The 12,678-nt window shown below is 36.3% G+C and overlaps 1 protein-coding gene across 1 annotated transcript; it reads left to right on the top strand.

Moving 5' to 3' along the window:
* The first annotated feature begins 605 nt into the window (after window positions 1–605).
* On the top strand, window positions 606–9,767 carry LOC132630510 (uncharacterized). The gene is made up of 7 exons (XM_060346081.1): window positions 606–1,688; window positions 6,845–7,021; window positions 7,123–7,272; window positions 8,022–8,123; window positions 8,232–8,302; window positions 8,403–8,470; window positions 9,051–9,767. Exons 1-7 carry the CDS (start codon window positions 1,464–1,466, stop codon window positions 9,290–9,292), a joined length of 1,035 nt encoding a protein of 344 aa, XP_060202064.1. The 5' UTR covers window positions 606–1,463; the 3' UTR covers window positions 9,293–9,767.
* The last annotated feature ends 2,911 nt before the right edge of the window (window positions 9,768–12,678 follow it).

The following is a 12,678-nucleotide window of genomic DNA, read 5'->3' as shown; positions in this document are numbered from 1 at the left end:
AAGTGCTGACAACGGCTTCGATCGAACCCAGTAGCTTTGGTTCACAACTTTGTATTTATACGATAAATTATTAGGTTAGTACTGAATAACTTAAAAAAAAAAAGAATTCAGGCTCTATAAATTTCAAATGTTGGCTCTATATTTGAATTGAAGTAAATAATTTCATTAACAATGAAAGTTAAAATGTTTAAGAGTTTGGCACGGGCCTCATGAAACTAGTAATATAAGATAAAGTTGTGAATTGTAACTCTAGTTCACCAGACTATCTTAATTATAAGATAAAGTCCCACTAGTCTTAGCTCATCAGTAAAAATTGTCAAAAAGGAACGCTATGTATTTTCACTTAAGGCCTAACTTTATATTCCAAAGTTAGTCAAGTTAGGCCTTAAGGCATAACTTTAGATTCCAAAATTAGTCAAGTTAGGCCTTAAGGCCTAGTGATGAGAGATAGTAATAATATGGGAGTGTTTTTTTTTTTCCTTTTCTCAACTCTACTTTCAGGTGTCTTTACTTGAGCACAAGCTAAGAGTTTCTTTTTGGCATAATTTCTACATCTCTTCTCTTTGGTGTCTTTATCCTTTTTAGTGTCAATTTCTTGGGGATCTGCTTTGTTGCTTGTGTTTTGGGTCTTGGTGTTTCTTCAATTTCATTCAACTAGGTTGGCTTTCGAGTTGGATCAATCACTTCTATAGCTTTAATGATATCATTTTTTCGATTTTCTCCATTTCTTCTTGTTTTTCAGATTTGTAAGTGAAGTTACCTAATTGGTTGGGTAGTTACTAAAGAAAAAATTGTTTGGATAATGCCAATGGAAGCTTCAAACTGTTATAGAGAAGTTCATGGCGAAATTTGAAATCCACCATTATTGATACTTGGAGCTCTTGGGTTTGAAATCTGAGGGAGGAGAGAAGAATGAACTTGAGAAGAAGATGATTTGGAGAAGAAGCCTAAGCTATGTGGGGTGGAAGGAGTAATTTCGTCCGCTTATTATTAACTTGGAGTGTTGAAGGGTAAAAACTAAAACAATGATATAGGAGGGATAAAAATTAAAGACCAGCCCAAAATAGGATATTTGTGCTAATGGCCCGTTTTTGTCAGTGGATCTTTTGTAGCCCGAGTTTATTGGGCCAAGTTTAAGTCACCCTATTTGAAGTCCAACAGAAAGAAAAGCCAAGCCAAAGCAAACTCAAACAAGCATAGAGAGATCAAGAAAAGAATATTCTCCTAAAAAGAAATAGAAAAAGTCATTACACCAACAGAGGAACATTGTCCTCATAAAACAAGCAGCACCACTTTCAAACCAGCCTTCTTCCTTAGGGTTTTCCCTAGGGTTTAAAAACAATTTCCTCTTCATCCAATTTTTTTTTTTTTCAAAACCTTAACGAAAATCAGATGTTTCAAGTCCTTACAATTCTTTACTTGTAAAAGCTAAAGATACAATCTTTATAATTATTGGATCAAGAATGGAAGCAAGAGTAGGTGTATCAGGACAAAAGTTTTTACAACAACCTCAGAAGCAGCCACAAACACTTCAACAACATCATCATTATCGTGCACAACCACGACAGCCACAACCTGAACAACAACCTCAGATTGGTACTGTACCACAGCTACTTGCTGGTGGCATTGCTGGTGCTTTTAGCAAAACTTGTACTGCTCCCTTAGCCCGCCTCACCATTCTTTTTCAGGTTTTCTTTTGCTTTTCTTGTTCTTTAAAGTTTCATTTTTTGTTTTGGTTATGGTTTTATATTATCCATTAGCACTGTATGAGACCTCTATATCCTGTTAGGTCCATTTCATTCTTAGTTAAGATTTAGGGTGTGTTTGGTATGAAGGAAAATGTTACCATTTGAAAAAATTTCCATTGGTAAGGCCTGCATACATCCTACCCCACTTGTGGGATTACACTGGGTATGTTGTTGTTGTTGTTTTGACCAACTAATCATGTAAAAATTGGAAAATCCTCTATACCAAACACATCCTTAAGTTTGATATTTGTTTTTGTTAAATATTATTATATTATCAATCACTGCTGTATAGTCCTCTATATCCTATTTGTTTTATTCGGGTCCATTTCATTCTTAGTTAAGATTTAGTGTGTGTTTGGTATGAAGGAATAAATTTTCAGGGAAAATGGTTTCCTAGATAATATATTCTTAAAAAACAAGTGGATTTCATACTTATTTTCTAGTGTCTGGTAAGCAAAAAATAAATTATCCTTTTTCAGGCTTTCCTTCTTTTCTACCCTCTAGTTGTTGTTTTTTTTTCCTCTTAAGGGTGTGTTTGGTATGAAGGAAAATATTTCCATTTGAAAAAATTTCTATTGGTAAGGTCTGCGTACGTCCTACCCTCCCCAAACGTTGTTGTTGTTTTGACCAACCAAACATTGGGAAAAATTGGAAAATTCTCCATACCAAACGCACCCTTAAGTTTCCTTTTTATTTTTTGTTATGATATTATATTATCAACTACTGCTTTATGGGTACTCTATATCCTTTTTCTTTTATTTGGGTCCTTTTCGTTCTTAGTTAAGATTTAGGGTGTGTTTGGTATGAAGGAAAATGTTTTCCTATTTTCGCTTGTTTGGTTGCACTAAATATCTTAGAAAATGTTTTCCTACGATATTTTCCCTTGTTTGGTTGCACTGATTCTTAGTTAAGATTCAGGTTTTCCCTCTTATCTGCCCTCTAGTGCTTGATTTTCTCTTAAGGGTGTGTTTGGGATGAAGGAAAATGTTTCCATTTGAATTTTTTTCCAATGGTAAGGTCTGCTTACATCCTACTCCACTTGTGGGATTACACTGGGTATGTTGTTGTTGTTGTTTTGACCAACCCAACATGGGAAAAGTGAAAAATCCTCCATAACAAACACACCCTTAAGTTTGATTTTTGTTTTTGTTATGATGTTATATTATCAACTACTGCTTTATGAGTCCTGTATATCCTATTCGTTTTATTCGGGTCCATTTGGAAGAGGGATACTTCATTTTCTTAGAGGACAAGAATGATTTGGAAGAGGAATACTCGATTTTCTAACTGTTGACATAATTAAGGGTACTAAAGTTTAAAACTTGGGCTTGGTAAGGGTTTTATTAGTAGCTGCTGCTGTTGTTAAGTAATTGTGAGATATGGGGATTGTAAAGATTGGTCTTTTCTAAAAATAATTTCTTTTTGGGTTAGACTTACCTCTCCCTATACTGCTCCACCAGTCTCCTTACAAGATGGATGACTTCTGTAGTCGAGGGACTTACACATGGTATTCATCGACCTAGAAAAGGCTTACGACAAAGTTCCAAGGGAGATCCTATGGAGATGTTTGGAGGCTAAAGGTGTACCTGTGGCGTACATTAGGGCGATCAAGGACATGTATGAGAGAGCCAAGACCAGGTTAAGGATAGTAGGAGGAGACTCAGAGCACTTCCCAGTTGTGATGGGGTTGCATCAATGATCAGCTCTTAGTCCGTTCTTATTTGCCTTGGTGATGGATGGATTGACGCGGCGAATTCAAGGTGAGGTGCCATGGTGTATGCTTTTCGCGGATGACATAGTCCTGATCGATGAGACTCGTAGCGGAGTTAACGCTAAGCTAGAGGGTTGGAGACAGACTCTTAAGTCTAAAGGGTTCAAGCTGAGTAGGACCAAGACAGAGTACTTGGAGTGCAAGTTTAGTGAAGCACCTCAGGAGGCTGGCGTGGAAGTGATGCTTGGTACCCAGGTCATCCAGAAGATAAGTAGTTTCAAATATCTTGGGTCTATTATACAAGGCAGCGGCGAGAGTGACGATGATGTCACACATCGTATTGGAGAAGGGTGGATGAAATGGAGGCTCGCTTCCGGAGTGCTATGTGATAAGATGGTGCCACCACAACTTAAGGGAAAGTTCTACAAAGTGGTGGTTAGACCGACTATGTTGTATGGGGTGGAGTGTTTGCTAGTTAAGATCTCTCACGTTCAAAAGATGAAAGTTGTCGAGATGAGAATGTTGAGATGGATGTGTGGGCCAGTGTTTTGGACAGCGTGCGGCGACAAAAGGCGACAAGGGCCTGCGAGCGGCGAGGCGCTCGCCTTTTTGAAGTGTGGCGCCAATAAATACCAAAAAATTAAAATATTTAATTGCATATATAAATAATCTAAATCTCACTAGTAATAACATATTAGCAAATATTTCAATTTAAAAATTAAAAGTAGATAATAGATACTAAAAGTTTAGAACTTGAATAAGTCAATGGCTCAGTAATTATTGAACAAAAAAAACAGAGGAGAAAAAACAGTCACTGCCTCACTGGCAGTTGAGAAAAAAAAACAGAGGAGAAATTAGAAAAAGAAAAAAAAAAGAGGAGAAAAAACAGAAAAAGAAGAAGAGAATAGAAGAAGGAAAAAAATAAAAATTGCAGAAGTCGCCGGAAACAGAGGAGTCGCCGGAAAAAAAGAAGAAGAACAGAAGAAGAAGCAGAAGAAGAAAACAGAGGAGGAAGAAAGAAGAAGAACTGAAGAAGAAGAAGAAGAAGGAGAAAGAGAGCGTACCTGAAAAGCTTGAAGGAGAAGAGAGGAGAAGGCAAAAAAACCCTAGTCGTTGTTTTCATTTAAGTCTTCAACTTTTAATTGCTTTTTTATTTTAAATACCCACTGTCGCCTCGCCACAACTGGCGCCTCTAGCGCCTTTGGCGCGCCTTTTGAAGGTGAGCTCGCCACAGCCCTAAAAGGCGGCAGAGCCACGCCTCGCCACGCCTCTAGCCTTTGGCGAGATGGCGCTCGCCTTTCACAACACTGGTGTGGGCATACCAGGAGTGACATGATTAGGAATGAGGCTATCCGGGACAAGATGGGAGTCGCCTCGGTGGAAGACAAGATGCGAGAAGCGAGACTGAGATGGTTTGGGCATGTGAAGAGGAGAGACACAGATGCCCCAGTGTGGAGGTGTGAGAGGTTGGTCATGGATGGTTTCAGAAGAGGTAGGAGTAGGCCGAAGAAGTATTAGGGAGAGGTGATTAGACAGGACATGGCGCAGTTACAGCTTACCGAGGACATGACCTTAGATAGGAGGGTATGGAGGACTCAGATTAGGGTAGAAGGCTAGTAGATAGTATCATTTATCCTTTCATATTAGTAGTCGCATTATCGCGATGTAAGTTCTTGTGCTTTGATTTCTGCTACTACCTGTTATTTCCTGTACTTTGATTATCTTAGTTTATCTGTGATAGTTACTGCCCTTTGCAAACTGCTTCATCATGGCTTTGTTGCTTCCGTTACTTTCATTTCCATATCGCTTTGAATTTCTTAGCCTTATCTGACATCTTTTTATGCTTTCTATTGAGCCGAGGGTCTTTCAGAAACAACCATCCTACCTTGGTAGTAGTAATGTCTGCGCACACTCTACCCTCCCCAGACCCCACGTTGTGGGATTTCACTGGGTTGTTGTGGTTAGACTTATGTCGATTTCTTAGAAAATGAAAATTGGACCTATGAAGATTTTGAATTCGACAAATGGTTTGATAGTGATAGTCAGAGAAAAATGTTTTATTTGTATTGAGTACTATTCTTTTTCAGGTTAGTCTGGATTTTATATTATCTATTTATGTTTTACTTGGGTCCATTTCATTATTTGTTAATATTTAGACAGAAAAAGGAATTAGGATACATGGGAAGTGGAGTTATTAGAGGAAAAGAATGATTTGAAAGAGGAATGCTCGATTTTCTGACCCTTAACATAATTAAGGTACTAAAGTCAAAATCTTTTCTTGAGATGAGGGTCTACAGGAACAGCCTCTGTACTTTACACAAGGTAGGGTTAAAGTCTGCCTACACCCCACCCTCCCCAGACCCCACTTGTGGGATCACACTGGATATGTTGTTGTAAAGTTAAAATCTTGGGCTCTATAAGGACTTTATTATGAGCTGATTTAATCATATAGTTCAGTAATTGGTGAGATACGGGGATGAAAAGGTTGAGTCTTTTCTAAATTTGTTTTCTTGTTTTTTTTTTTTTTTTTGGAAACTGAAAAAACACTATAAAAATTGTTTCTTGGGTTTATTCGGGTCCAATTCATTCTTAGTTAAGATTTAGACGGAAACAAGAGGAAGAGGAGCTATTAGTCCAATTAAGGGTACTAAAATTAATATCTCGGCCTCTGGGAGGACTCTATTAGTAGCTGATTTAATCTTATAGTTAAGTAATTGATGATTGGCCAGATTACGGGGTTGGAAATGTTGAGTCTTTGCTGAATATGTGTTCTTTTTTTGGTTGAACTTATGTCAATTTCTTAGAAAATAAAGATTGGACCTATGAAGATTTTGAATTTGTTAAACGGTTTGATAGTTATAGTCAGAGAAAAATGTATTAGTAGAAACAAAGTAGTGAGGGATGAGGGTTTTTTTTTTTTTTTTTGGAAAAGAGTAAAGAGTGAGGGATGAGAAATTTTACATGTGCATTTAACTATTTATATTTATTTGAATGCTTCTCTTTTTGTTGAATTACTTATATATGTGCTACATGAGGTCTAAAGTGCATGCTTTTAGTTACTTATTTTTGTTCGAATCGAGAATTAGCATTGCCATGAACTCAACTAGTTCTATGAGCTACCTTGCGTGCACCTCAACTAATTTTATGTGCTACCCTTTCACCGGCATATAACTCTGTCCACCATGGCTTGGACAAATAGGAAGAAATCACCTAGTGTGTTTGCTCCGCTGGTATTTGACTTAGTGAACTCCCTATGATTAAATGAAACATAAGTAATAAAACCTTAGAGCTTTGACTTATGAGAAATAAAATTAAAGTGATGTGCCAACAATTATTTCCTTTGGTATCCTGTTCAACTCACTGTTTGAATGTTTTCAACTCGTAGGTTCAAGGTATGCATTCAGATATTGCATTATTGAGCAAGCCCAGCATATGCCGTGAGGCATTGCGAATTGTCAATGAAGAAGGATTCAGGGCTTTTTGGAAGGGGAACCTTGTCACTATTGCTCACAGGCTTCCTTATTCCTCGGTCAATTTCTATGCTTATGAACGCTACAAGAGTGTGAGTACTTTATGACAATAACTTTGCCTATATAAAGCTGGCAGGAAATGTTTCATTCAGCTTTCTTGTTGCAATATTTCTGAAAATTATTGTGTTGGCAGCTATTGAAATCAATTCCTGGTCTGGATGCTAAAGGAAGAAATGCGGGTGCAGATGCTTTTGTGCACTTTGTTGGTGGTGGATTGGCTGGAATTACAGCAGCTGCTGCCACCTACCCGTTGGATCTTGTCAGAACAAGATTAGCTGCACAGGTATAAGTATGTTGCAGATTGCTCAATTGAACAGTAGAGCAGGGTATACTAGTTTTATGCCTCTAAAATTATTATATCTTGGTTTCTCTTGTGTTGTTTGATTAGTGGAGGAGGAGCTTTTAACCAAAATTGTCCCGTATCTATGGGAGTAGATCTATTTTTGTCCTTAAAATATAACGCGGAGCATCTTTAATCCCTTAACTTTGCTAATGTGTAGCACCTTTGGTCCAGCTAACAAAATGGACTTAAAAACTAGCACTCCTAAAATTGACTGGAAAAACAGACCGATTTTTGGACCAACCGAAGGTCGATTTTTTGCGCAAAAGAATCGATTGAGCTTGGCCGGTTTTATTAAAAAATAAAAAAAATAAAAAGAAAATTGGTAGCAAACTGACCTAGTCTGTCTATTTTTGGGATGGTCTTAAAGTCGGTTAGTTTTTCTCGATCGGTTGTGTTTTTTGGTATTCGCTGTTAGGTTTTAAGCTCATTCTGGTAGTTGTCAAATGTCACCTACTCCCATAGGTTGTCCATTTACTTGTCGGATGTCATACTTCCTGTCTGTTGTAGACAACATAAAAACCGGGCAGCTTCTACTCTAATTGACTAGATTGTGGCTTTTTATTTGTTTTGCAAGTATGACTTAACATTTCGTTGAACTGGCTCTTCAAGTTTCCTAGATCATGGCTATTTGTTTGTTTCCAAAGTATGTATTCAGCATTTCATTTAGCTGGTTTCTTTAAACTTTGCAGAGGAATACAATATACTATCAGGGCATTGGGCATGCTCTTCGTACCATTTGCAGAGATGAAGGCATTTTTGGTTTGTACAAAGGGCTTGGTGCTACATTACTGGTCTGCCTTTCTGTTTCTACCTTTTATCTATGTTGATCAGTTCCTGGCTTCAGCCGGAAAAGAAAAAGTAATTTACAGTGCTAATTAGTGTTTGCTTGTTTGTCGCAGGGTGTTGGACCTAGTATAGCAATAAGCTTTTCTGTCTATGAGGCTTTGAGATCTTACTGGCAGATTCAGAGGTATAGTACCACGTCGTCTTGATAGTTATCCTATTATTAGACATTTTGCCATTCTTGTTTAACGTCTCTCTTTTTTTTTTCCATGTTCTGTTTCTCTCAGGCCCGATGATCCTACTATTGCAGTCAGTCTTGCTTGTGGAAGTCTGTCAGGAATTGCATCTTCCACTGGTGAGTAATTTGTATCAATAAGGGGTCGTTTGGTTGCTGGCTAGGGTTATACAAGTATTAGTTATGCATGCAGGGATTAATTATGCAGGTATTAGTTAAGCAGGGTTTAGTTATTCCATCCTTTACCCTGAATAAATAATTACGTTGATTCGCTCATAACTTAGACATGTACTATTAGTTATGCAGGATTGTAAGCTGGTTACCAAACACCGTAATTGGTGTGCTGAATTTTATACATAGCAATTAAAACTAGGGCCTCCATGATTTTAGTTATACTGGTTTTAATACATGAATAATTCACTTCCTAAGCAGCAACCAAACGACCCATCAAAATTTTTGTATTCTTCCCCATGTTCCTTTTCTCGGCTGGGAACTATGTGGGTATTTGTGACCATTTAGAGTGAAGACCTCTAGTATAGCTGTCCAACCTGCCTCTGCCTAGATTAGGGGGTTCGAGGCCAATGCTTAAAAAATGAATTGTTGAGGGATTTAGGGAACAACTTGGTTATAAGTGAAACCACATAGACTTGAATGAAATTGCAGTTCTGAACTGTTGTGTTGTATTCTTGATAATGTGCAGCAACTTTCCCTTTGGATCTTGTGAGGCGAAGAAAGCAGTTGGAAGGAGCAGGAGGACGTGCACATGTGTACAATACGGGCATAATGGGTATTTTTAAGCATATAATCCGAACTGAAGGATTTCATGGCTTGTACAGAGGAATAATGCCCGAGTACTACAAAGTGGTTCCCAGCGTGGGAATTGTGTTCATGACTTACGAGACACTGAAGAAGCTTCTCTCTGAAGGGCCTTTTGATTCTTGACATTTTCAGTTCTTATTAAAACAAAAAAAAAAAAAAAAAAAAAAAACCCCAAGGTTCAGTTTTGTTTGAGTTACTAGTTAGGAAGAAAGTTTTTAAGTATCGATATGGTAATTAGTATTTAAACATGAGAACATTCACACGGCCGTAAATTTTGTGGTTGCTGCTGTTTAACTTGGTTTTTGTTGTATAGCCAAAATCACTAGCGTCCCACATCAATTGTATCTCTAGATATTTTAGGCTGGTTAATTCTTAGGATTTTACCTTTCCTTTTATCATCTTAGATGATGATTGTATCACCCTTACAGTTTTGTTTGTGGGAACCTTGTTTTTCTTATTCTCCTTTTTGTCTTCCCATTTTTTATCTAGTGGTTCTTTTGGCTAAGTTTAGGCTAACCCCTTCAAGATATTGTAAGGATCAACGGAATATATCATGGTACTGCTTGGCAATTGTAATCGAAGAGGACTCTTAAGTTGATTTTTATTGTTCATTTGGTTGCTTGTTGCAAGAAGAAATTTGTTTATGTAGACCATTTGATTCTTGAATTCTTTTAGCTGTCAATTACCTGTATGGCTGTATCTGGCGAGTATTTCTAAGAGATCAAAGTCTTAAGGAAGATATTTGAATAAGATTACAAGTTCATCTTCCATCCACTGTGATATATCTGTTCCAAATGTACATTGTCTTAAATTTTCCAGTTTACATGTCCTTTTTATTTTGTCCCATCAGTTGTGGGATGAGAATTTGGTATTTTTATATGGTCTTGAACTATAGACCCTCGTGGTTGGGTCTGACCTCGTGCATGGTGGGAGTTAAGCGCACCTTTTTTATTTTTTTTTATTTTGTTGTTGTATATGTTCTTGAACAATTTTTATTTCATGAGTTAACTAGCTTTTGAGATTGAGTTAGATTCAATATTTACTTTTCTTATCATAATATTAGTCATTTAGGGGTTGTATAGTTGTAATAGATTCTTGTGGTCTGGTTCTTCTTCGGACCTTGTGCTTAGCGGGAGCTTAGCGCACCGTGCTGTCCTATTTTCATTATATGTTGTTGAATAATTTTTATCTCGCAAATTAGCTAGCTTTTGAGATTGAATTAATTCATATTCATTTTCCTTATCATAATATTAGTCGTTTAGGGGTTGTATAGTTGGAATGAACCTTGAGATATTCATAAAGAATAAAGGATCTTCAGATGTGAATCAAGTGCATCAATGTGACACAGAGCAATTCTAAGCATGGCAAGGTGCAAGAGGAGCCAATGGTATAAAAATTATGAATTCACCTCTTGATTTATAATTTTTGTGAAGGATGACTGCCAAGTTCTATATTAGGACACGACTGTCAGCAGTGAAACAATGGATTACACAGCTCCTGGTTTTACTAGTGAGACATACAGAAAATACATTCAAGCTCTCTGGTTTAACATTTCTCATTATTCTGACTAATTTAATTTCAAGAACATTGCTTGTTGGAAAGTGGGAATCTGCCCCGATAAGGAATGGAGAATTCTACCATATTATTTCCTCTTTTCTGTTCTATCCCTTTCATCACAATACTGATGACAAAGTTTCTTAAGGAAGTTTCTGGCCTAACTCTCCTTCACCCCTCTATTTACTTTTCTGTTTAGTTAATAAAACCATCCATCTATTATTGGATCTCTTAAGAAAAAAAAAGAAAAGAAAAAGAAAGATCGTCAACAGTAAGCAATATGCATCGTTGTGACCTATACTGTCATTCCGTATAAATATATTCGCACCCCGTATTTATACAATTCAATGTACACGTACGTATCTTCACATGCAATCATATCACTAAACTATAATCAATAACAGTTTCACATTGATTTAATATTTAATCATGATAAATTAATACATGATTTGATGTAAATATCGGATAAGTATCTACTCATTCATTCCTTTTATTTCTTTTTTACTTTTGGGGATAGTGCGTCTTACTACAATCATCAACCTAACTATTTGGTTAGTCAATATTTGTAAAACATCTGATTTTACCTAAAGGGGTATCTCATGGTCCTAATTACGTTTGCACATCCCATTTTCATTGACATGATTGATACAACTCTGTCCTATAAGAAACACATAAATTCAGTTGAAATGTTGATAAAAATTTAATTATTTCATCCTATGATATTTTATTGGAGAGGCAGTTGACCATCCTGGGACTATGTCCAGGAGGTTTTGGTTCTGTTTTCTTTTTTAACACTTGTACAGGCACTTTAGTAAATAAAATCATAATTACCAAATAAATTATATTTTATTGGATACTTTAGGTTAATAAATTTTTCAACTAGGAATTTGGAACATAAAAAGCTCTTGTTAATTTAGAACGTGAGATATTAAAAGACGAAGTTGGAAACTTTTTGTGTTTCTAGGATTTTTCACTCTTTTAAAATTCTCAATTAATAGAATATGAATATCATTTGAGATTTTAAAATTAAATAATTCTATTATCTTTTATAACATGAACTAATTGAAAAAAAAAAAAGAACTGTTCTCTGTCTATAACAGTCAATTAAGATTTAGATGTGAAATATATATATATATATATATACATATATATACGGAAAAGGGCCAAAATTACCCCTGAACTTTGGGAAATAGTTCATCCATACCCTTTGTTATACTTTAGGATCAATTATACCCTTACCGTTATACTATGGGGTCAATTATACCCTTATGTTTAACAGCTGCCACGTGGCATCATCCTAACCCTTCAAAATTATTTTCCCCTCAAATAATTTTTTACCTACTAAAATAACCCAACCCGACCCGATTTTTTTTTTCCAGTCAAGGGGTAATGGGTTGGGTCCGTATCACTTTGGCTGGAAAAAAAAAAAATCGGGTCGGGTCAGGTTGGGTTATTTTAGTGGGTAAAAAATTATTTGAGGGGAAAATAATTTTGAAGGGCTGGGATGATGCCACGTGGCAGCTGTTAGACATAATGGTATAATTGATCCCATAGTATAACGGTAAGGGTATAATTGACCCTAAAGTATAACGAAGGGTATGGATGAACTATTTGCCAAAGTTCAGGGGTAATTTTGGCCCTTTTCCGATATATATATATACTAGTTATCCGCAGCCCGTGCTAAGCCCGGGCCCAAATTCAAGATATAAAAATAATAATATTTTAAATAAAGAATATAATCTGTATCATATTTTCTTCCCCCATAATTAATATAATTTAGTGGCACGTTAAAAATATATTGTTGGTAAGTCTTCATAATTATTAAATTTTGTTAGCCACCTAATCAAAAAATTTAAACAGATTATACGAAAGGAAGTTTGGTAGGAGAATCAACAAATGCTAACGGGATACAAATAACCTGACATTATGTAAAGTAATATGATTTAAATTATATA

This window comes from Lycium barbarum, chromosome 3, assembly GCF_019175385.1.
Source record: "Lycium barbarum isolate Lr01 chromosome 3, ASM1917538v2, whole genome shotgun sequence".
Lineage (NCBI taxonomy): Eukaryota > Viridiplantae > Streptophyta > Magnoliopsida > Solanales > Solanaceae > Lycium > Lycium barbarum.
The sequence above is the reverse complement of the archived record's forward strand: the minus strand, read 5'-3'. Positions and strand labels throughout refer to the sequence as shown.

Coding starts and splice junctions, on each gene's coding strand:
- LOC132630510 (XM_060346081.1), top strand. CDS start 1,464: ATGGAAGCAAGAGTAGGTGTATCAGGACAAAAGTTTTTACAACAACCT. Junction 7,273..8,021: donor GAACAAGATTAGCTGCACAG/GTATAAGTATGT, acceptor TAAACTTTGCAG/AGGAATACAATATACTATCA. Junction 8,471..9,050: donor AGGAATTGCATCTTCCACTG/GTGAGTAATTTG, acceptor GATAATGTGCAG/CAACTTTCCCTTTGGATCTT.